General features: G+C 43.0%; 1 protein-coding gene across 1 annotated transcript in view; it reads right to left on the bottom strand.

Moving 5' to 3' along the window:
* Nucleotides 1-5756: 5756 nt before the first annotated feature.
* The window catches only part of ALG14 (ALG14 UDP-N-acetylglucosaminyltransferase subunit), a 97460-nt gene continuing 77395 nt past the window's right edge, over nt 5757-25821 (bottom strand). The window contains exon 4 of the mRNA XM_043460588.1: nt 5757-6187. Coding sequence (XP_043316523.1) covers nt 5957-6187 — 231 coding nt within the window. The 3' untranslated portion in view covers nt 5757-5956. The remainder of the gene's footprint in view (nt 6188-25821) is intronic.

Below are 25821 nucleotides of genomic sequence, written 5' to 3'. Positions count from 1 at the left end.
ATTTTAAGCTGGCCTAGAATTCTACCCCATGATGCCCACACCCTGTATGATCCCCTATCTTGGGAGTTGTTGCTGTTTAGTCACTAAGTTGTGTCTGACTCTTCTGCGACCCCATGGACTATAGCCCGCCAGATTCCCTTGTCCGTGGGATATTCCGGGTAAGAATCCTGGAGTGGGTCGCCATTTCCTTCTCCAGAGGATCTTCCCAACCTAGAGACTGAACCCACATCTCCTGCACTGGCAGGCACATTCTTTCCCACTGAGTCACCTGGGAAGCCCCCAGGTAGGAGTGGGACATGTGAATATCATGGGCTATTAATCTCCTGATGACATTATGCTAATATAGCAAAAGGGATTTTTTGGATATTATTATGGTCCCTAAGCAGTTGACCCTGAGTTAATTAAAAGGGAGATTACCCTAGGTGTGTCTGACCCAGTCATGTGAGTCCTTAAAAGACAAGCAGCAACAGCGACTCTCCTGCCAGCTTGTAAGAAACAGATCACCATCGGGGACTTCCCTGGCAGTCCGGTGGTTAAGATTCCGATGCCTGGCTGGGGAACTAAGATCCCATATGCCATATAGCAAACCGCCCACCTACCCCCCCAAAGAAAAAGAAACAGGTCACTATGAGTCCTACAACTGCAAGGAAACGAATTCACCCAGCAACACCCTGAATAACTTTGGAAGATCCAGAGGTTCAGATCAGAGTCCAGTCCTGGCTGTCACCTGGATTACAGCCTTGTGAGACCATGAGTAGAGAATCAGTTAAGTCTGGCATGGGTTTCTAAGCAAGAGCTGTGAGATAATAAGTATTATTCTAAGCCTGTAACTGCAGCACTTTTGTTACACAGCAATAGAAAACTGGTAGACAGGGCACACACTGACGGAAGGCTGCTAGACGAGGTGAACTCATTGGCGTGTCATTATAAACAGCAGCTCTCAAAATGAGAACATGAGGTCAAGATTATTGTCATAAGACATATTGAAATGTTATTTGCCTTTTCCCCTCCACATTCTTTCATTATTTTGTGGGATAATGGAAAGTGTCCTTATATATTCTTATGTTCAAAAACATTCTGGTTTAATTTCTAATGTGGTAAATATTGACAAATATAGCCCATATAAACAGAAGTTCATTGGGATCTTTCAGCAATTTTTAATGAGGTCTTGAGACCAAAAAGCTTGAGAAGTACTGATCCAGATGAAATGGAACTAGTAGAAGTAGGCCTGCTGCTGCTGCTGCTGCTGAAGTCGCTTCAGTCGTGTCCTTCTCTGTGCGACCCCATAGACGGCAGCCCACCAGGCTCCTACGTCCCTGGGATTCTCCAGACAAGAACACTGGAGTGGGTTGCCATTTGCTTCTTTAATGCATGAAAGTGAAAAGGGAAAGTGAAGTCGCTCAGTTGTGTCTGACTTTGAGACCCCCAAGGACTGCAGCCTACCAGGCTCCTCCGTCCATGGGATTTTTCCAGGCAAGAGTACTGGAGTGGGTTGCCATTGCCTTCTCCTAGAAGTAGGCCTAGACAAAGTCTAAAGGTGTAAGAATTTATGTACTTACCTTATGGTACATGCTGTCCTGAGCTGTGGTAGGTATGACCAAGAATGAAGCAAGGACACAATAGTATGAGGCATAGTCCCTCAAGTAAGACAAACGTAAATAATCAGCAAAAGCATTGGTGTCTTCCCTTCACAGGTGTTTATAAGCACAAGGCATTGCAATCTGGTGGTCTGTAATCAGCTTTAACTTTGTGTGTGTGGCCAGGACACGGAGTGTGGAGAGGGGCTTCCCTGGTGGCTCAGTGGTTGAGACTCTGCCTGCCAATCCAGGGGACATGAGTTCCATCCCTGATGTGGCAAGATCCCACATGCCGTGGAGCAGCTAAGCTCACGTGCCACAATTACTGAGCTTGGGCTCTAAAGCCCGGAAGCCGCAACTACTGAAGCCCGCAAGCCTAGAGCTCATGTTCCGAAACAAGAGAAGCCACTGCAGTGAGAAGCCTGCGTATCTCAACTAGAAAAAAGCCTGAGCAGCAACAAGACCCAGTGCAGTCAATAAATAAATAAAATTATATGTATATATAAAAAAGAAGTGCATAGAGAAGTTGCTGAAACCAGGCTAAGGGTAACAGGGGAGATATTATGGGAAGTGGGAAGAGGACAAATATATCAGGCACTCGGCCTCAAATCTCATCTAAAGTGTCCCTTTCTTAGAGAATCCTTTCCTGATATTCCCCTTATAGCACCCGGCACTGTATTCCCATCACAGCATCCTGTTGATCTACTTTTTAGCACTTTTCATATTTCAAAACTAACATAGCTGTTCAAGTTAAGTCTGGCTGGAGCAAGTGTACCTTGGTTCAAATGCCAGCTCTGCTACTTCCTAGTTACAGAATCTTAGATAAATTACTTAATCTCTTTATGCCTCAGTTCCTCAACAAATGTGTTAACAAGAAATTTATGTTAAAGAGTTAGCTGAGTTGTGACCATGGCACTAAATAGGAAGGCTTGATACGAACTAGTTCAAAGGCAGAATTGATGGGTAAAATCAGATGACAAGGACAGAAGAGAATGAAAAGACAAGAGAAAATTATGGGGCTTTTTTTTTAAAAAGGCAATCTATTATATGTGGCTTAAAGAGAGTAACAAAACAAAAATTACTCCAAAGTTTGTGATTTGAGCGAGTTGGCAGAGCCTGGCATTGGGTGATCACTCTGGAGAGAAAAGGCGGAGACATGTCAAATCCGTGTTTAAAGTGAGTGGCAACAAGAACACAACTTGCTTTTCTTTTTTTTTTTTATTTGTATTAGTTGGAGGCTAATTACTTTACAATATTGTAGTGGCTTTTGCCATACATTGATATGAATCAGCCATGGATTTACATGTGCTCCCCATCTTGCTTTTAGAGTGTTGGGCTTTTGAGACTTACAGAAGCAGGCTCATCACAACCCACTCGTCTTCTTGCCTGGAAAATCCCTTGGACAGAGGAGGCTGGTGGGCTATAGTCCATAGGGTCGAAAAGAGTCGGACATGACTAAAGCAACTTAGCACACATGCACAAATGACATTATTGAGGATAAAAGACGCTTCATGTAAAAGAGTTTGCTACCAAACTCTTATTGGTGAGCTGGGGATTTTTAGAAGATATGAAGCATGATTCCAGGCAGGGAGCTGCACAGTACGGGGTGGTACATTTCCCAATGTTAACCTCTCCTGGTAAAGGCAATTAAAGTGTGTTTGAAGTTGCTTTTGTAAGGGAAAGCTTGGGCCAGCTCCATTCTAGCAAGGAACTCTTGCTATTCAGTTTAAAACTGTACAACATTCCTCTTGTTGACATGGTATCATAGCACTCTTTGTTCCAGGCGCAAGCTTCCTGTGATGACTCTTGGAAGCCCTCTCTGAAACAGTTTGGTTTTGACCTGGCAAGCTGCTGAGACCCTTCAGGACAGCTGAATTGTAGATAAAATCTTCCAGGGAAGTAGGTGTGGGCAGGATGTGTGGTTTGCCTGCCTCTCATTTCAAGACTGATACAACTAATTTCTCATGAGCAGTCTCTACCAGTAAGAGCTGCATTCCCAAGTGTTTCAAGAGAAATTGGAAAAGACAAGCTAGCTACTGATTTCTTCAGTTTGAATCCAGAGTAGAGCGCTAGCTTTCTTTATACCACAGAAATGCACAGCAGGAGAACGGCCTCTACTGCAACCTCAAATCAGCCTCTTTTGCTAAAGTGTGATCCTGAGGACTTGAATTAGTCGTAACAAGAAGGCACAGGGGAACACGAATTTGTTTACCAAATAACCTGGAACTGAGCAGGAACCTGGAACTGATTCTGTGTGGCTCTGCCAGGCTCTGAATGCGTGCACAGCAGCCCCAGACCCTGCAGATGTTTCTAAACTTTTAGTGATATACATAAGATTCTTTCTCTGACATTCCAGACTAACCACTGTCTAAGTTAAGGCTCTGCAAAACATCTGGGACATATGTTTCTGGAAAAAATCATGGTCTCTTTACTACAATTCTCCATGGCCTAAGCCAGTGCAGGAGCCAAGTCAGCAGGCTTAGCTGTGGGGCCCCCGGGGCAGTTGCCCTGGAGCACAGACAGGCATTAAATGCACAGAACACAGGTCCAATTTCACTGAGCAACTATTCACCCAGTGGCACTTACAAACAAACTCAAACACACATAAAATATATGTGCTACTGTCCCCCAAAAAATCACTTTCTCCCTAGAAGAGTAGAGGCTTACTTCATTTCCACTCCTGGTTGAACCACACAAATACGTTGTCTGACATTTCAGACCTTTATGTCACGTGACACGGAGCCAGTGCCTGAGGTTTGAGAATTAAAGTCAACGTGCAATGAATTAGCGCTTGGCTATCCATGGCCACCAAACCCAGACAGCAAGGTACTTTTTCTGTTCTGAGTGTCTTCTGCCATGCGCTTCTCCAGGCAAAAACCCAGGAAAAGGTACTGATGACAGATGAGCCTACTTGACTGCAGAGAAGATTTTCTAAAAGTACAAGAAAGGCTGGAGTAGCCTCAGTGTTTTAACTGTAGGTCATCTTGGATGATCACTCTTTTCTCCAAAAGTCAATTTCTTTTTCAATTTCTATTTTTTTATTAGCTTTATATCATACTTATAAAAAAGATTTAAGAGAGGAAAAAAAATTAACAAACATCACAAAAGGTCTTCTCATTGTCTGTTGCCTTGTTAAAATAGCAAGGAAGGGAATGGAATTCCTGTTTATTGCAGACCTGCCAGGCCAGGCCCTGCACTGGGTGTTATATTTCTGTTAAAGTTGACATGGCTGTTTAGGAGGAGAGATTCTCAAGCTGGGCCAGCTAAATAATCTGCGAGGTCCAGTGCAAAATACAGTTAGAGCCTCTTGTTCATAATATGTGAAGAATTCAAGAGGGAGACAGCAGAGTGAGGGGCCCTCCTAACTATGGGTCCCTAAACTGGCTCTGCTATTAAGTTTGAGCTCGAATTCCCACATTGGCACTTATCAGTCATGTAATCTTGGAAAGTCATCTGTAAAATGGGGATAAAAACAGACTCTACCTCACTGAGTTACTATTAGAGTTAAATCAGTTACTATTTGAAAAGTACTTAGAAGAATACCTGGCATACAACAAGCACTCACCTAAATGTTAAGTAAATACACACTTTACTGAGCTTACACATCTTAAAATGCCAGAGACAACTATAGCCACGAAATGCTGAATTTACTAAAACGCTAAAAAAAGTGTTTTGAGAGTTCGGCCCTGATACACAGAAACATGTTCTTACTCCTATGACAGTAGTTACCTTTCCATTTATTTTAACAAACAAAAGATTTTTAAAAGATATTCTGGATTGAGGCCAACTACTCACAAAGCAAAACTGAAGAATAAAAAAAGATACTGGTTTATGCGCTCAGTTCTGGAAGCCTGTGGAGTGCAAATTGTCATGAAGCCAATTTAATATAACTGCTTCCTTTATGCCGAAAGGATTCACCAGGGACCTCTCTGTTTCCATACAGGAAATAAAGCCTGTTGTGTCTGAACAAAAACTAAGAAATATTTTTCTTTCTATAATGTAGAATACTGTAAAAAAAAAAACCAACCAAACAAAAAACCTATAGAACAGGAAACGTGGCTAATCATACAAATTCTATATTTAGCCCTAGAAAAAATATTAAGTAAAACAAGTCAGGAGACAATTTGCAGGCAGTGATAAATACTTTTATATAGAAAGGAAATCTGGAGCACAGAGACATACATACTTAATAGTTTATTAATGTCTGTTTTATAAGAGGAACCTCAGTTTCCTCACTGGGTTACTGACACATTTCTTCACTCTTGACCACCAATAATTCTCAGGATTTTCAAAAGCTTTTTTATAAAAAACAAGTTTTTTTGTTCCCCATTTACAATAAACACTGTTGCTAGCAAAATTCTAAAGTAAGTTGTCGTAGGTCAAACAATTCGCCCGAGGTACACAGATTTCGGATACTTCTCCTTAAGAGTCGGCCACTGAACAATGAAGTAATCGGAGAGGTGAAACAGAATCTTTCCGGACAGGGATAAATGTTCCACTCGGCAGATGCTCTCAACGTAGACAATGATCACTTTCTTTATTCCCAGTATCCCAAGGAGAAGGGCAGATATACAGATAGGAACACATGTTCCTGGTCCGTTACACAACACCTTGGGAAAAAAAAAGTTGAAGGTCAAATAACAACACAGGATACTACTCTAAGTGAGGCATTTAAAATTAAAAACATTCTAATCTTAAGAGTTTTTTTTTTTTTTTTTAAATTCCAAGTCTTGAGTGATTCCCTGTTAAGATTCAGTCTGCAGCAAACTCATGTGCTTGGGACCCAAGTGGGGCTGTGCTGTTGGCTCCCCAGCTTATCAACTGTGTGACGTGGGGAAAATTACTTTACTTCTCTGCACCTGGGAGGCCTGCCTTGTGCTAAGGGAGGTGTGTATACAGTGCCCAGTGTTGGGCCAGCACCCACGGGATGGGTGTGTGTTGCTCTTCTGACTGCTCTGTGGACCTTGAATGTTAAATATATGGAAACCAGCTGTGATTCACTGTTTTCTAATGTGCTGACTTGTGTTGATTTTTTTTAAAGCAATCTTTATAATAGTTGGAGGACTGACATGAAAGATATAGGAGAAAATGTCTTTAAATGACTAAATTATGTGGAACATTTTTGTTGGAGGTAGAATCACTGAAGTTCAGTAAAAAAAAAAAAAAAAAAAAACCACTCCCAAAAAAGGGGGATATTTGAGAGAAGGCTACCAAATGAATGAGATTTTCCCTCAAGAGAATTCAATCCACACTTGTAATCCAGAGACTTTTAATGCTTTGAAGCCTGCTAATCTTTTTTTTTTTTTTTTTTTTATAGAAAGCCACTGGTTAAAAACAAATTTTTTTTTTTTTTGGTTAAAAACAATTTAGTTGCTGAATTTAACAAGAGAAATTAAAATTTAACTCATAGAGTAACTGCAAAGAATTTTTATAAGTTTTTTAAGAAAATGAGAGGAAACCTATCACACAGAACTGTTGGTAAGATCATTGTTTGTTGCTTAGATGCTAAGCTGTGTCCAACTCTTTGTGACTCCATGGACTGTCGCCCACCAGGCTCCTCTATCCATAGGATTTTCCAGGCAAGAGTACTGCAGTGGGTTGCCACTGCCTTTGCCAGGTGATCTTCCCAACCCAGGGGATCAAACCTTCTGTGTTTCCTGCATTGGCAGGCAGATTCTTTACCACTGAGCCAAGATCATTTATTATTATTTTTAAAACATTTTGCACATCTTAATCATATGTTCATGTTGACTGAATTAGTAAAACCTAATTAAACATTTTTTACTCCAAAAATCATAAAACAGATCTGTGGTTGTCAACACACACTTACTAGGCATAGCCTACGATGTCACATGATCACTTCGGCACAAGGTCCACAAAACTTATTAGACATTTGCAACCCCATGGACTGTAGTCTGCTAGTCTCCTCTGTTCTTGGGATTTTTCAGGCAAGAATACTGGAGGGGGTTGCCATTTCTTCCTTCAGGGGATCTTCCTGACCCAGGGATCAGCAGGTGGATTCTTTACCACTGAGCCACCTGGGAAGCCTCAGAGAATTTTAGAGCTGAAATAACCATCTGAGCATTGCAGGGACCCTCTCTGACAGACATGTGTCACAGCTGTGACACCAGAAGAATATAAGGGTTTGGTAAAGGGCATGTGACCTAAGCCCCACATTTCCACAAGGTAGGACCACCTAGAATACCATTCACAAGAGCTCTGGGGTCAGACAGAGTAACCTGTTTTCTGGTGGGAACCAATCCTTTTTAGTCTTCCTCAGCTCTTACCTACAAGTTAAACAAACCCCTGCCTGTCTCCTGTGAAGAAGTTTTGTTCAGACTTTCTCCTGAAGTCCCAGCTACTAAGCTGCCCTCCAGGCCAGTGCTCTTTAATCCTCAATGAGTTGCCCCATAACCTTTCTTCATAGACCCTCAAGGGAGCATGAACGAAAGAAAATGGGACAGCGAGTTCCATATATATGCATTAATATATGATATTTGTTATTCTCTAACATACTTCACTCTGTATAATAGGCTCTAGGTTCATTCACATCATTAGAACTCACTCAAATTTATTCCTTTTCATGGCTGAGTGATATTTCATTGTATGTACATCCCACAACTGCTTTATCCATTCATCTGTCAATGGACATCTAGGTTGCTTCCATGTCTTAGCTATTGTAAATAGTGCTGCAATAAACACTGGGGTACATGCGTCTTTTTCAATTATGGTTTTCTCAGGGAATATGCTCAGTAGTGGGATTGTTGGGTCATACAATATTTTTATGCCTAGTTTTTTAAGGAGTCTCCATACTGTTCATCATAGTAGTTGCATCAATTTACATTCCTACCATGCATCAATTTACTTTCCTACCAACAGGGCAAGAGGGTTCCCTTTTCCCCACAACCTCTCCACCATTTATTGTTCATAGATTTTTTTATTGATGGCCATTCTGACTAGTGTGAGGTCATACCTCATTGTAGTTTTGATTTGCATTTCTCTAATAATGAGCAGTGTTGAACATTTTTTTCATGTGTTGATTAGCCATCTGTATGTCTTCTTTGGAGACATGTCTGTTGAGGTCTTCTGCCCACTTTTTGATTGGGTTGTTTATTTTTCTGGTAACAATGGTAATCTTAATTACCACCTCGGCTCTCACTACCACTATTTATTAACAACCCACTGTGGTCAGGTACTGTACTAAACATCTCACATGTATTCTTTTCTCTATATCTCAGGTGTATTTTTTAAAATTTTTAACTGGAGGACAATGTTGTGTTGGTCTCTGCCATACAACAATGTGAAGCAGCCGTAAGTATGCATATGTCCCCTCCCTCCTGTATTCTTTAAGTTAATCCTCACAGCAATCATTTGAGGCAAATTTTTGGTTCCCTATTCACAGAATATGAAAACTGAGATACAGAGACCGGACCAGTTGCCTGATCATGCATTGGAGAGGTGGAGTTCCACTGTTTCCAGTCTCCTTTCCTCTATGTGACTCCTAACTGTATGTGGGAAATAGAGACTGGACTAGATGACCTTTCCTGTTAGTTCCAGGATTCTAGAATTCTCTGAGTCTCATTTGTTTCTGGGTTTGTCTGAAGCCTGAGTTACAAGATTGTTCTGAATCCTTTCAGGGTTTAGAATTCTAAAAATCCTATTAATGCAAGGTTTCTCAATAGCGGCACTATTGACATTTTGGACTGGATTATTTTTGCTTGCGGGGGCCAGTCCTGTGCACTGTAGGATGTTGAGCAGCATCCCTGGCCTCTACCCACAAGATTCCAGTAGCCAAGACGATCAAGAATGTCTCTGGGCACTGCCAACTCTCCAGTTGAGAGCCACTATGTTAATGTATTCCCTAATCCTTGGATTATTTGTGCTGCTTTTTCTCATTTTGTTCTCCCATAGCACAGAACAAAGTAAAACCTGCAGCTAAAAAAAATAATAAAAAGGGTTGCATGTTCTATCTTGAATGTCACAAAAGTATTTTCATGTTTGTTGCCTTAAAAAAAAAAAAAAAGAGTACAGGGCCCCTGACTCAGTAGTGAAGAATTCGCCTGCCAATGCAGAAGACATGGAATTGATCCCTGATCTGAGAAGATTCCACATGCCACAGAGCAACTAAGCTTGCGTGCCACAACTATTGAGTCTGTGCTCTGGAGCCTGAGAGCCGCAACTATTGAGCCCACCTGCTGCAAATACTGAAGCCTGCGTGCCTAGAGCCCATGCTCCCCAACAAGAGAAGCCACCGCAACGTGAAGCCTGTGCACCGCAGCTAGAGAGAAGCCCCCACTCACTGCAACTAGAGAAGAGCCTGCATAGCAAAGACCCAGCACAGCCAAAAATTAATAAATTTTAAGAAGTACATATCTACACGTGTCCATTCAGTATCTGGTTGGCTGACTATATACAAGCTGTGAATATACTGATAGAGATGTCTGGAGATAGAAGGGGAAATGACTGGGCAGTGGTGGGAGACACTTTACTAACCTGCCATAGACCAGAAGCAGAGACTGTTAAGATAAAAGTGGAAATTAAAGGCATTTTGTTTGTTTGCCTCTGCTGTATCTTTATTTTGAGGTACCTTACTGCAAAAGTCCTAGGAACAATAAAATCACAAAACCCTAAAGACTAAAAAAAAAAAAAAAACCTTAAAACTTAAGTGAAGGAAAGCTTTTAATTACATACAGGTTTTAAATCTGAGTTTTACAGAAGCCTTATTATTGCTGTTGTTTAGTTGTGAAGTAGTGTCTGACTCTTTTGGGACCCCATGGACTGTAGCCTGCCAGGCTCCTCTGGGAGTTCATGGGATTTTCTAGGCAAGAATACGGGAGTAGGTTGCCATTTTCTTCTCTAGGGCATCTCCTGGACCCAGGGATCGAACCTGTGTCTCCTGCATTGCAGGTGGATTCTTCACCACTGAGCTACCAGGGAAGACCTTACAGAAGCCTAGGTAAATATTGAAAAATTGTGGAAGGAATTTCTGTCATTCAACGAAGCATATCATAAAGACTTATTTCAAGCACTAAATAGAATTTACTGAAGACAGCCTGGGGAAAGAAGATTTTAAACAATATAATGGTTCAAATTGTCTTTTTAATTTATAAAAAACACAGAAATTCTCTTTCTTATTTTTCTCTTTCCTAAAATACAAATTCTCAGTAAACATGGGTGCAGTGTTATTACTATATTTCTACCTCACTGTTTTGTAAGCTGCTTGTGAGCACGGTCAACTTCTAGTATAATCTATGCCGTGCCATGTGACGAAACAGGCACTCATTGAATTCTGCTGAAGGAAGGAGGAAAAGAATGCACTGAGGGACAGGGAAGCTGGAAATCATTTGCCTGTCATACATGAAGTCAAAGGCTCCTGTTGCCAGACTCGACCTTGTTTGTAGCTCTATCACACACATTCATCATGAGCATAAAGGCTGTGACTGACAGCTTAAAAATTCTTTTTTTTTTTTTAACCATCTCACATCCATTGCCTTTTCCTCAGGGGAACCACTGTACCCCTTGCTCTCAACTTAAGTGCTTGAACAGAGTTGAGTTCACACTCAACTACAAGGAGAGGACATACGACTTTAGTCTGACCAGTGAGGGCCCTAAATTTCCCTGGCAAAAATCATTTGTTCAGGGAACAGCATCTAATCCAGTGAGTAACCACAAGACATAGCAGGTCATGTGCTGGGGCTGCTAAGAGAGCAGTACCTTCTCTGCTGCACTGGCGCCTAGGAGAAGGTGGGCCTGGCACTGTTAGTATCTCTCTTGCCACCATGTGGAGAGCTGAGAATGAAGCCGTCACACAGCATAATGGAGCAGAGCTGAGAGATGAAGACAGGCCAGGTCCCAAAGGTAGCATTTCAGATCCATGAAGCCAGCTGTGCCTGAAGGAAACCAGATCTAGTCCTAGGTTTGGCAGGCATGTGAGGGAATACATTCCATTTTTGTTTAAGCCAGTTTGAATCAGGACTTCTGTCACTAGCAATAAAAAGCACCCCAACTGACACAGCCCTTTATTTTGTCTAACTTATTGCCTAGCCTCTGATTGTTTACGGCGCCAACCAGTAGGTGCTCATATGGGCCTGCTGGATGAATTAACAAATCAATCAATAAATGTCTCTGAAAGCAGGAAACCCAAGACATATATATGCTAAGGATAATGTAAGTTATGGGTCCAGAAAACAGAAAGAGGTTAGGGCTAATATAAACATGAAGTCATGAGGGTAGATGAGCCAGATCAAGGATTAAGAGCAGTTACAAAAGGACTGTTGTTCCATAGATTTGGGTCACCACAGGTCAAGTCCTGTTGGTTGAGATATGACACTGGTACACGCATGACAACATATATTTAACTAGGGTAGTCTGAACTTTACTGCTAGCCTAGTACAAACCCCATACACAGAATATGGGCCAAGACCTCCGGGGTCCTAGGTTGGTTTGAAGGTCAGTGAGAGTGATCTAAGCATATGAAGGTGAGCTTGAAAGCCAGATGGAGTGAAAGTTAAAGTGTTAATTGCTCAGCTGTGTCTGACTCTTTGTGACCCCATGGACTGTAGCCCACCAGGCTCCCCTGCCCGTGGGGTTTTCCAGACAAGAATACTGGAGTGGGCAGTCATTCCCTTCTTCAGGGGATCTTATTGATCCAGGGATGGAACCCGGGTCTCTTTCATTGGCAGGTGGATTCTTTATCATCTGAGTCACCTGAAAGCAAGATGTGTGTGAAAGTTAGTCGTGTCTGACTCTTTGTGACCCAATGGACTGTAGCCGGTTAGGCTTCTCTGTCCATAGGATTTTCCAGGCAAGAACACTGGAGTGGGCTGCCATTTCTTTCTCCAGAGGATCTTCCTGACCAAGGGATCGAACCTGGGTCTTTCGCATTGCAAGCAGACTCTTCACCATCTGAGCCACTAGAGATGCCCCACAGAGAGCCCAATTATGGCTATAATCTGAAAAGACTGGACAGAAAAGCAGATTCCAACTCTGAGGCCATGGCCTGAAAACTACCTTCTTGCACAGCTTCTTGCTGGTAGAGGTGGAAGCTGGAGAGAGCTAATGAACTGCAGGAACACAGCTGCAGGCAAGGTTTCACTGAGCTTCCAGGGCCATGGATAAAGCTGGGGAGAACTCAAACCTATTGTCAAAGCCAAGCTGGCTCAGGCAGGTAGTCTCTGGAGGTCACAGGTCCTGTTGAAACCAACATTTCCATGTATAGGATATTGGTTCCACCATGCTGGAACCAATACAGTGGCAAATGAGATAAATGAGCAGATGAGGAAAGGAGTAAACACTGAGTCCTGGGACTAGTCGGGAGACACGGGAAGAGCTCAGATGTGATGTGAGGCTTTCTATGAAGCCTTACAGGTAGGGCGCTTAAGAATGAACCCTTCTTAGTTTAGAAAATAAGAAAACCACAAGGTGACCTGGCTAAACCAATAAAGACAGGATCTTCAGATTTGGCTAAAAGAAGAGTAGTGGAAACCCTAGAGATGGTTATATCAGTGAATCACTGAGCTAAAATGCAGGGAGGGGGAAAATGAGCAGGAGAGAGGGGGAGCTCACATGCAAAGTGGGGCTGGGGAATGGCTTACAGAATGGAATGAAGGAGCTGTACATGAACATAAAGATTGGGAGAAAAGAGTAAGAATTTAAACTATTTAGTTTAAGATTGGACTGGGAAAAATTGTACTGAGAACATGACAAATGTTAAAAATGGTGGCACAGGAAGGCTACCATCACCAGATTTTCTTTTCAATATTTATAACTTCCCAGCTCAATGTGAAAAGTGCAGAAAAGCATTAAGAAAAAAATAATCCTTCTAATCTCATCAATCTGTCAACATTTTGGTGTATTATATATACATTTATATATCACTATAAAATATGTTCATGTATGCACATATATAATTCTGAGAGCTTACATATACATATTATGAAGTTCTTGTCAGTTATATTTTTGTGTGTTGTAAAAAGTTTTTAAAATTCATGATTTTTAATTACTGCATATATTTAATCCTATGGATATATCATAATTTATCCAACTATTCCTTTATTGTTGAAAACTCAGGCTGACTCCTTTTTTTTCCTTTTTGCTATTCTAAATCATGTTGTTACGAACATTTCGTATATAAATCTGTGACCCCTAAGGCTTTCATTTTGCATTAAACTAAGTTCCAGAGTTCTTGCTGAGTGAGAGGTTAGAAGAAACAGCTTCAAGGACTTAAGGAAGTTGTAGAAAGTTTAATAAAACAACTGTCCTGAATTGGGGATGGGCCATGTGGCCTTTTGTTTCGCTTTTTTGTTCTTGTCTGGAAACAGAGTTATTTCCCACTGTAAGAGGTGGGGCAGCAGGCCAAGCCCAGCTCTCACAGCACCAGGAGATGCCCCTGTCTGCATCCCCCCTGCAGCCAGTGGATGGGCTGTGACTTGGCTGATGTTTCTGCCTAGGTCTAACCAGGAGCTAGTGGTGCAGAGAGGCAAGGCCAGAGGAGTCTCTGTTCTGGCAGAGGAATCATTGGCGGAATCTGGCATCCAGTACCGGGGGGCCGGCTACACTGCTCACTGTCCAGCAGGGTGGCAGCACCGCCCCTCCAAACCAGCCCTGAGGCCACGGTTCTCATGGTTCCAGCTGCCCGGCTCCCCAGCTTGTCCCGCCACGTTTACTAATCCTCCTTCATTAGCTTTCCCAGTAACTCTCAGAGCTCTCAACAGTCTTTCACTGAATTCTTTTTCTGTTTCAGTCAGCCAGAGTGGATTTTTATGGTTCGTTAACAAAGAACCTGACCGGTCTGGAAAAAAGACAAAGGCTTTGAGAGCAGCGAATTCAGAGTGAGAGAAGGAACAGTTCATGTCAGAACAGTTGCAGGATATCCTCGGGCAGGGCTCCGAGCGCTGGCCCGCGCGCACAGGAAGAAGCAGTGAGACACGGATGAGGGTGCAGTAGAAAAGGCCGGGCTGAGTGCTCTGGCCAGGGAAAGGACACTCACAAGTCCTCATTTCAGGAGCTGAGGAGGGCAGGAGCAGTGGGATAAAAGCCTCAGAAAACTAGAGAGAGAAGCATCTGAGAGTAATCAAGAGGGTAAGGGAGAAAATGCAGTCAGAGGACAGGTGGTCTATAACACGCAGCGGAGATCGTCAGAGGACAGGGAGGCTGGGGGTGGGCGTTCAGCCTAAGCGAAGGCAGTGCTGAGTGTTGGTGCTCATTGGAGGTGGACAGCAGGGAGGAACAGGACGCAGAGCAGATGGGATGACGTGTCCGCTTGGCTCACACTGTGGTACACTGCATTTCTTCTTTTTTATGTATATTTAATCATCTGAGTAGTAACAGTCCAATAGGAACATCTAAACATCAAGACCCACATGAAATAACCAAAGAAAGCCACATGAGAAAACCAAAAAGAATCACTATTTATGAACTTCAAGGTCTCTTAAAATTCTATTGCTAACACACAGCATTTTCAGAGTTGTCATTGTGTACATGGCATTTTCGAGGTCTACTTTTCCGATTATATCACTACTTCCATTCCATGTTTTTACACGGGCATCAGCTGCTTCACTGCTTGAACATGTCACAGTCCACCCAGGCCCTGCCCTACTCCTCTTTACCCCAGCATAGCTTTCATCTTCTTTTAAATCATTTCAAAAAAGGATAAGTTATAAATTGTTTTTATCTAGGCTAATGGCTTATGGTGTAAAGACAATGAATTTGTTAGTTCCTCAAATATCAGTTACTCCATTTTGTTTGATAACAACTAAAAAAAACTGTTCCCAATGTAAATTAGGTTCCTGGACCCAATTCCAATGAGTGTATGTGTGTGTGTGTGTGTGTGTGTGTATGTATAGGCTTCCCTACAATAAACAATGCTATGGACACCTACGGGTTGTCCTACTGTTTAGCTTAATTCTAACACTATCTACTCTGATATAGAATCACATTCCACAGGTTAATGGCTCAGTCCCCAAGACCACCCTCCCCTTCAAATGCCTGTCACAAACTCAGATTATTACTCACATTACTGACCAACTGGCTATAAATCAGAGGTTCCTATGACCCACTCCTTGAGGTCGAGTCACATGCTAGAATGGCTCACAGAACTCAGAAAAACCAGTTTACTCACTAGTTTATTGATTTATTATGAAGGATATTAAAGGACACAAACCAATAGCCAGAAAAAGAGACATACAGGGTAAGGTATGGGGCAAAGGTGTGGAATTTCCATGCCATTCTCCCTAAGTCTGCACGTGTTCACCAACCTGGAAACTCTCCCAACTCTGATCTCTTGAGTTTTTACGGTGGCTTCATTACATAGTCACAATTGATTAAACTACTGGCCATTGGTGACTGATCCATCCTCCATCCTCTCTCCCCTGCCAGAGGTAGAGGCTGGGGGTAGGGTGGGAGTGGGATTGAAGTTCTGACCCCTTAATCACACAGCTGGCTCCACGGGCAAGCAGCCCCCATTCTTGAGTGCTTTCCAAAAGTCATCTTATTAACTTAACAAAGCACCTTTATCACTCTCATCACTTAGGAAATTCCAAGGGTTATAGGAGCTGTGGTCAGGAACAGCGGACGAAGACCAAATATGTACCAAAAATATTTTGGTGATCTGAATGACCAAATATATATATATATATATATATATTTTTTTTTTTTTTAAATCACATAATCATATAATGTAAACTTTGGTCCTGCAGAATTTTGCCCAATTGATAAGTTCCTAATACTGACACCCCAATGTTGATTACACTGGGCTGGAGGAAGCACAAGCTGGAATCAAGATTGCCAGGAGAAATATCAATAACCTCAGATATGCAGATGACACCAGCCTTATGGTAGAAAGTGAAGAAGCACTAAAGAGCCTCTTGACGAAAGTGAAAGAGGAGAGTCAAAAAGTTGGCTTAAAGCTCAACATTCAGAAAACTAAGATCATGGCCTCTGGTCCCATCACTTCATGGCAAATAGATGGGGAAATAGTGGAAACAATGGCTGACTTTATTTTTCTGGGCTCCAAAATCACTGCAGATGACGACTGCAGCCAAGAAATTAAAAGACACTTACTTCTTGGAAGGAAAGTTATGACAAACCTAGACAACATATTTAAAAAGCAGAGACATCACTTTGCTGAAAAAGGTCCGTCTAGTCAAGGCAATGGTTTTTCTAGTGGTCATGTATGGATGTGAGAGTTGGACTATAAAGAAAGCTGAGCACAGAAGAATTGATGCTTTTGAACTGTGGTGTTGGAGAAGACTCTTGAGAGTCCGTGGACTGCAAGGAGATTCAATCAGTCCATCCTAAAGGGGATCAGTCCTGGGTGTTCATTGGAAGGACTGATGTTGAAGCTGAAACTCCAGTACTTTGGCCACCTGATGTGAAGAGCTGACACATTTGAAAAGACCCTGATGCTGGGAAAGATTGAAGGCAGGAGGAGAAGGGGATGACAGAGGATGAGATGGTTGGATGGCATCATTGACTCGATGGACATGGGTTTTGGTAGACTCCGGGGGTTGGTGATAGACAGGGAGGCCTGGCATGCTGCGGTTCATGGGGTTTCAAAGAGTCGGACACACCTGAGCGACCGAACTGAACTGAACTGATTGTTGATTCCTCCCAGTCAAGCAGAGTATTCTTGCTTATGCTGCATTCACATAATCCAGCAAGAAGCTGAACAACGTGGTGCTTATGGACCAGGGCTTTGCAATCACACAGGTGTGAGCTGTTCGCTTAGCAGCAATGTGAATAGGGACAGACTGCTTATTCATTCTATATCTCAGTTTTCTCACTTACGGATTCATTTGTTCAAGAAATAGCTATTGAGGAAGAATAATATGCCAGGTACTGTTTTGGGTATTAGGGATATTGTTGTTTACTAGTAAACAAAAGCCCCTTCTCTCACAAAGTTTACATTCCAGTGGGAAGACAGAAAACACTAGGTACACATTTATATAATATAAAGCAGAAGAAGGGAACAGAGACACATGGAGGTTTGGGAGGACATGACTTGTGAGCTAGTAACTAATGAAGTGGTACAGTATTTTAGGTAAACCAACTAGAGCAAGATGGAGGAGAGAGAATGTAGATTTTGTGGACTGACCATAAATTGGGGCCAATAAAAAGAGTTTGAGAGGTTGGGGAGGGTTGTGGGCTTGAGACTGATTATAATTTAACAGAGCTTACAGGTCCAGGTGACTATCTCAGGGGCTTCCACCTCTTGTGAATGAAGTAAACTGAGACATATATACAGGGCACGATGAGACTGTCCTGAGGGGTCCATCAGGGAGACAGTAAATGCTAATATATTCTCTTTCTTGGGAGTTAGAGATGGTAAGGTAGAGAATGCTGGGGTGGGAAATGGTAATCCAAACAGAAACAAATATAAACACAGGGAAAATAGTATCTATTTTTTAGTATTGCTGTGGAGATCAAATAAGATAACACCTGTAAGGCACTTAACATAGTGCTTGTCCCATGGGAAATAGTCAAGAAATGGTAGCTAATCCCATGTACAGAGGAGCCTGGCAGGGAACCCATGGGGTGGCACAAGAACTGGACATGACTTAGCAACTAAACAATGACAAAAGCTATGATTATAGTCCATCCAAAAGTAAAGTAAAACGCTTGTGGCATTTTTCAGACTCTTAAGAGTACTGTGTGGCTTGTCCCTCACTCTGTCACAGGCAGGTATGGCACTGACCTGGCATGATGGCATGATCTATCCTACCATTCAGAGGGTACTTTATGAGAGTAACCCAACCATCCATTTTAGTCTCTTTATCTGCAAGTCACTTTTTATTTTTCTCTGCCTGATCCACTCCAGTTCATTTCAGTCTCTCAGTTGTGTCCGACTCTTTGCGACCCCATGAACTGCAGCACGCCAGGCCTCCCTGTCCATCACCAACTCCCGGAGTCCACCCAAACCCATGTCCATTGAGTCGGTCATGCCATCCAACCATCTCATCCTCTGTCGTCCCCTTCTCCTCCTTCCCTCAATCTTTCCCAACATCAGGGTCTTTTCAAATGAGTCTGCTCTTCACATCAGGTGGCCAAAGTACTGGAGTTTCAGCTTCAACATCAGTCTTTCCAATGAACACCCAGGATTGATCTCCTTTAGGATGGACTGGTTGGATCTCCTTGCAGTCCAAGGGACTCTCAAGAGTCTTCTCCAACACCACAGTTCAAATGCATCAATTCTTTGGCGCTCAGCTTTCTTTATAGTTCAACTCTCACATCCATACATGATCACTGGAAAAACCATAGCCCTGACTAGATGGACCTTTGTTGGCAAAGTGATGTCTCTGCTTTTTAATATGCTGTCTAGGTTGGTCATAACTTTCCTTCCAAGGAGTAAGCATCTTTTACTTTCATGGCCGCAATCACCAAGTGATACATATAAAAAATGACAGAAGGAGCCTGATTGCCAGGAGGAGTGTTTTCTCTTTTTCCACAGATGGTGAAAGACTGAAGGATTCTTGAGCTCCCCTGCTCAGGATCTGAGGAGCTGCTATAGTGTACTTATTGGCCTGTGGCCAAATGGCTACCATTACATGGTAAACAAGCCTGATGACCCAATGCGTAAGCCTGATGTTCATTTCAAAATGAAATTTGGCTATTTTATTTTATTTTTATCTTTTGGCCAAGTTGCACGGCATATGGGATCCTAATTCCCTGACCAGGGGTTGAACCCACACCCCCTGCATTAGTAGCACATTGTCCCAATCTGTGGACCTCCAGGGAAGTCCCCAGGTTAAGCTGTTTTGTCCTTGGGTGGGAAACTAGACTTCCCAACATTCTGCAACCATCCTGATTTGTTGGGTTTGGGTTGAGATACAGAGGTGGCAGTTAAGCATGTAAGAGATGCACAAACAGGAGATACCAGTGTCCCCTCACAACTCCAGGGTGTTCACCAGCAGTTTCAGTGCATGTTGGTTAAGACCTTACTGACCCAAGGCTCCACATTATTTGGCCGCTCCATAAACGTTTATGGCTCCTCTGACTGTAAGTACAGAGTAGGCAAAAGAGCTCAAGGGGGACTTCCCTGGTGGTCTAGAGGTTAAGACTCTAAGCTTTCAATGCAGAAGGCACAAGTTCCATCCCTGATCGGGGGAACTAAGATCCCGCATATCGTGCAGCATGGCCAAAAAAGAGTCTAGAGGTTTTCAGTGCCCACACTGGAAAGGCATTTGATTGTCGTGCCCTGATGTATTTATAAAAATAAATACAAAGGGGCTGCCCTGGTGGTCCAGTGGTTAAGAATCCGCTTGCCAATGCAGGGGACACAGGTTCGATCCCTGGTCTGGGAAGGTCCCCCATGCCTTGATTGTGGCATGTGGCAACTAAGCCACAACTAAGCCACAACGACTAAAGCCCAGGCACTTAAGAGTGCAGGCTCCACAGCAAGAGTAGCCCCTGCTCCACAACTAGAGAAAGCCTGCATGCTGCAACAAAGACCCGGCACAGACAACAATAAACAATGCTTTAAAATAAATAAATACATAGATAAAATCAGTACTTTTTTTTTTTTTTAATCTGAATGGTTAAGCTGTGCCTTCTTTGCATCATCGTTAAAGATCACTGTCAGGCTAGCCAAACATTGTTTTCCGAAGCTTCCTGGCTGATTCTACTTTCAGTTGAGGAAACTGAATCTTACAGTTTTCCTGTTCTCTGGGCCAAATGGTCAAGGTGACGATTTCCTGACTTCTTGGTCTTTTTTTGTTTTCATTGTATTTTCAACACTCTGAAATGTTTACATGGAGGCCCTTAAGTCCTAGTAATCCAGTAGTTTTTCCTCTTGTTTTTCTCACATCATATACTCAGAAGCGCTGATTGCTAGTGCTGGGTGCAATCTCGGGAGTCACTTAGGTTCAGTCCTTGCCCTTTAGCTTGAGAAGGGAAGGGAAAGATCTCCGTATTCACAGGGCTGCTACTACTTGCCAGGTGCAGAGCCTAAGTGTGGCACTCTGCATAATTATCCCACTTTAACCTTGCAACAGACCTCTGACGTGGGTTCTTTATCCTCATGTTTTAGACAAGGAGACTGAAACGCAGAGCAATTAAGTGACCTATGAAAGATCACACAGCTGAGACTCAAACTAACTTTAGAAGACAAGCCTGGGACTCTCTTGTCCCCTATCCTTGTCCTGCACCTGTCCATCAGGTCCAGCATCAGTTGGAAGCGGGCTGAAGGCAAGGCAGACACCAAGGCACAAACAACACAGGGAGCTGGATTAAGGCAAAATTCTGGCAATAGATGTTCATATTTTATAGCTTTAATAGAGAAATTAGTGGCAGACTATAACATACCATTGGACTACGATGGATTACAAAAGCTTTTCAGCAGATAAAATTGGGGGTGGTGGTGGAAATGGTTAACATTTTCAAAAGAAAAGGGAGCATCCTTTTTAAACAGGAAGGACTGGCTTGAATTCAAAGCAATTATATAACTCCTGACTTCTGTCAAGGCCCTCTCTCAGGCAGATAAGTGATATTTTATTCATGATCCTTCCTAATTTCTTTTACATGAACCTATGTATAAAATTTCTGTCTTGCTGAACCAAAAACTACTCAGAAGTTTTCCTTGGATAATTTCCTTTATGTACATATTGTGTGTACAGCAATAAAAAAGAGGCTTACAAAATTTTTTACAGAGGATTATCTAATTCCTTAATTCTAAGCTGAAAGGATACATAGAAACACTTGTTTGCGAGTTTCTGGTTGTGTGTATAAAAGAGAGACAGACATAATACTCAAAGACAGACAATGCAACAGAGGCAAGAAGACAGAATTCAACAAAGTGAGACGCATTAGGAAGCTGTATCTTATTGCAGCTTAAAGAACATGGTATTCTAGAGCTGAGCTTGGATTCCACACCTAGAATCAGAGGTTCAGGGTTCTCCAGAGAATATGTGCTTCATTCTGTGGAGAGATTCAAAAGGCATTTCTCTTTCACTGTCTACCACACATCTATCTAGATCCTAGCATTGGTACCCCTGACTCCACTGGTAACTTGCAGGAGCAGAATGACACTGCTTATCAAAATCAGTATCTTTTGGAGGTTTTTATTGCCTTCAAGTTTAGCTGAGTTTTGCTAAACTTGTTTAGGTACTCAGCTGTACTAACAGCTCTCTCTTATTATAGACTGAGAAGACAGGAGTATTGGTAGAAACTGAGAAAAGCACTGGGTCTGTCCCAGTTCTGTTCAGAGAGGGACCCTTTAAACCAACAAGGACAGAAGTGACTCCATGTTAGTATTTCACAGCCCTCCGCATCACATTCGCCCAGGGGTACTTGTCAACAATGCAGATTCTTAGGGGAGGGAGAGGGATGGACTGGGAATGTGGGGTCAGTAGATGCAAACTATTACATTTCGAATGGATAAACAACAAGGTCCTACTGTAGGGCACAGCAAACTGCTGGGCTGACCAAAAAGTTCATTGAGGTTTGGTATCTTACAGAAAACCCAAATGAACTTCTTGGCCAGATCTCCTGGAATAAACTATAATGGAAAAGAATATTTTATTTTATTTTTATTTATTTTTGGAAAAGAATAGTTAAAAAAAGAATGTAAATGTGTGTAAAACTGAGTCACTTTCTACTGTAGAGATAGACACAATATTGTAAATCAACTATACTTCAATTAAAGTGAGAGTGAAAGTTAGTTGCATAGTTGTGTCCAACTCTGCGATCCCATGGACTGTAGCCTGCCTGGCTCTTCTGTCCATGGGATTCTCCAGGCAAGATTACTAGAGTAGGTTGCCACATCCTTCTCCATGGCATCTTCCTGACCCAGGGATTGAACCTGGTCTCCTGCATTGCAGGCAAATTCTTTACCAACTGAGCCACTAGGGAAGCCCAATATATTTGAATTAAAATGAATAAAAAATTCATATTCTTTCCAAATCAGAATCTCTGGGTCTGGGGCCCAGGAATATGCATTTTAAACATGCTCCCAGGTGTTTCTGGTACAGATTAGTGCTTGGAAACCTCTGCTCCACACTACAGGAAGGGGGCTGGCAATCTACCTAAGTGTCGCCCCATCTGCCTTCCTGCAAAGGGATCTGAGTGTGCTAAAGGGGAAGACAGCGTGGGGTGCGGGGGAGTGGGGGGAGGAAACGTGGGGACTGGTGAACCATCAAAGGCCACTCTCTTTCATCCTGCTCAGAAACCACTCTGGGGACAAGCAGCCCAGTTGAACTCATCTGGAAGAGCTTTCCAGTGAGCCTGAGGCTCCTAATAGCAGTGAGAACTGCCAGAAATTGAGGAGCTCTGCCAGGACGCCCCTCTTTCCCTCCACTGGCTAGGCTTAGCGATCACCTCCTTACACAGGGAGCACCCCTGGGAGGAGTCCTATCTTAGAGACTCGAAGTTAACTCCTTAATTATCTAACTCTTTAAAAATGATAAGTAGACAACATTGTGAGGATAAGGACAGGCTAAAGAGAAGGAAGGCGCCTGAGGGAGGGCGGAGAGGGACACTGATGAGTAAGATGGCGAGGCAGCACAAGCTCTGCCACTCTGTCACCTTTGCTGCCAAGAGGCCCCATCCCAAGAAGGAGCATCTCTGCAGACGTGGGGAATGGTTGCTCATGCTCCTTGGCATCACAGCCCGGGTCTTTTGGGGGTGGTGGGGTGGGCTGGACAAGCAAAGCCTCAGTGGTGGGGCTCAGTCTGTCAGTAGCATCAGGGGGGTCCTTTGCCACAGTCATCTTAAGGGCAGGGCAACAGGCTTTGATTCCAGTAGATAATCTCGCAAACGTCTTGGTTGACCAAAAGTCAAATTTTGTTAAGAAGAAATTCTTGGCTACTATGGAGAGAAGACCAAACCTTCAGGTTTTCTCATTCTCATTTGCTTGCTCCCCATTTTTTTGAAACAAGTTTCTGTCTTATGGTCAACAGGATGGGGTATCTGAGGCACTGACAGTCCAGGGAAAGGGCAGTAACGAGGGCATGGACCCTGGAGCCAGACCACCTGAGAGTGAATCCTGGCTCTACGCTTTCTACCCTGTGATGCTGGGCTAGTCATCTCACCTCTCTGAACCTCAGTTTCCTCATCTGTAAAATGGGGATTGAAGCTGGGCTTTCCACACAGTGTTACAGAGATGTCTAAGTGAGCAGTGTGTGCCAAGCACTTAGAACTCAGCAAGTTCCTTGCGTATATTTGCTGCCTTTATTATTTTTTTTTAATCTCTCTGCCTAAGGCTGCTTCACAACAGTGACCAAAAGAGGGGCCTCAGAGCTGGAGTGGGGACAGAATCATTGTGTCATCTGTAGCTGATGCTCCTTCAAGATCAACAGTGGCTCTTTTGACTGGATTGCAGTCTTCCCCCTCCTGCAAACCCTGCCCAGGGCACCGTTGGGCCATGGTCCAGGCACCTTCTGTTGGGGCAGCAGGTTCTCGCAGCCTCTTTTAAGAGCCTTTTAATGGAAAAGGTGATGGGCTCTATTTTGTTCAGTTCAGCTAATAGGACAAATAATGTACACTGGATGACTTACTGGTAGGGCTTCCCAGGGCAAGACTGAAAATAAAATTCTGTTACAGGGACAGTCTATTCTAGGGTATGAAATGGAATTATCTTCACCAGGATTAAATCATACTTCCTGCCTGTGGCAGAGCGTTTCCAGGGAGAGTAAGCGCCATGCAGCTTTTAATGCCGCTGGTTCATTGTTGCTCATGACTCCCACCCCCACTGGCTGTCTAACCCCATTCAGTCTCCCCTGGTCTGGCCTACCGTGGTTTCAGTCTTTGAAAGAGAGCTGGGTGTGGAAACAAAAGCAGGCTCCCTTTGGTCCGGGGAAATGTTGGCAACGAGAATGCTGGAGGGGAGCTGAAGTCAGGCACTCACACATGGGATAGATGCTAACTTCAAATTTGATGTTAATTATAATCAAGCATGTTTCAAGTCCATGCTGTAAGTCTAATTAACTATCACCAGCCCGTCACAATGGATGGTCTCATCCGTATGACTCCATTAGGATATTTACTCGTGAATTCAACAGTTTTGTCCCGAGCAGAAGGGTAGCAGAGTACAGTGACTGGCGCAAAGATGCTGTAGTCTCAAGCTATCTGGGTTTGGATCCTGTTTCTGCCACTTAGTATCCCTCGGACTTCGGGCAAATCAATTTTTCCCCCCTTACGTCTCAATTTTCTTACCTGCAAAATGGGGATAAAAATAGGATAGGGTTATTGTAATGACTGAATGAGTTAACACATGTAAAGTGTACAAAAGTTAATAAACAGAAACCTCAGTTAAAATTGAGTTGGAAGGCCAGAAGGTTCTCACGCCCTATGAAGACAGAGCCCAAACAGGGAGAAGACAGTCTTCTCTTCTTGCCTGGCAAGAGCTCACAACCAGCCAATGAAAAGCCACTATTCTTCAAACTCTCAGTTCATCCAACGGACTCTTTGTTCACTATCACCCTCCCAGCTTCCTCTCCCCCTCTTTAAGCAAGGTCCCCTCTTCTTGTGGCTTGGCAGCAGGGATTTGCACATGGCTCACCCATGGTCAGTTCAGTTCAGTTCAGTCTCTCAGTCATGTCTGACTCTTTGTGACCCCACGGACTGGAGCATGCCAGGCTTCCCTGTCTACCACCAACTCCCGGAGCCTGCTCAAACTCATGTCCATGGAGTCGGTGATATCATCCAACCATCTTATCCTCTGTCATCCCCTTCTCTCCTGCCTTCAGTCTTGCCCAGCATCAGGGTCTTTCCCAATGAGTCAGTTCTTCGAATCAGGTGGCCAAAGTGTTGGAGTTTCAGCTTCAGCATCAGTCCTTCCAATGAATAATCAGGACTGATTTTCTTTAGGATGGACTGGTTGGATCTCCTTGCAGTCCAAGGGACTCACAAGAGTCTTCTCCAACACCACAGTTCTGAAGCATCAATTCTTCGGCGCTCAGCTTTCTTTATAGTCCAACTCTCACATCCATACGTGACTACTGGAAAAACCATAGCTATGACTAGACAGACTTTTGTTGGCAAAGTGATGTCTCTGCTTTTTAATATGCTGTCAAGTTTGGTCATAGCTTTTCTTCCAAGGAGCAAGCATCTTTTAAAACTATGGTCACAAAAAACCCACAAAAAACAAAAAGCTATAGTCGCAGATCCTCAAATGGCAATTCTTTGCTGATCCCAAGTAAATGCACTTGTGGAGAAGTACCTGGCAGTCTATTTGTTTACAGTCAACAAGTATTGTTTTTGTTTTTTAATTTATTTTTTAATTGGAGGATAATTGCTTTCAATGTTGTGTTGG

Source organism: Cervus canadensis, chromosome 2 (assembly GCF_019320065.1).
Source record: "Cervus canadensis isolate Bull #8, Minnesota chromosome 2, ASM1932006v1, whole genome shotgun sequence".
NCBI classification, from domain to species: Eukaryota; Metazoa; Chordata; class Mammalia; order Artiodactyla; family Cervidae; genus Cervus; species Cervus canadensis.
This window is presented reverse-complemented; position numbering and strand designations above follow the sequence as displayed.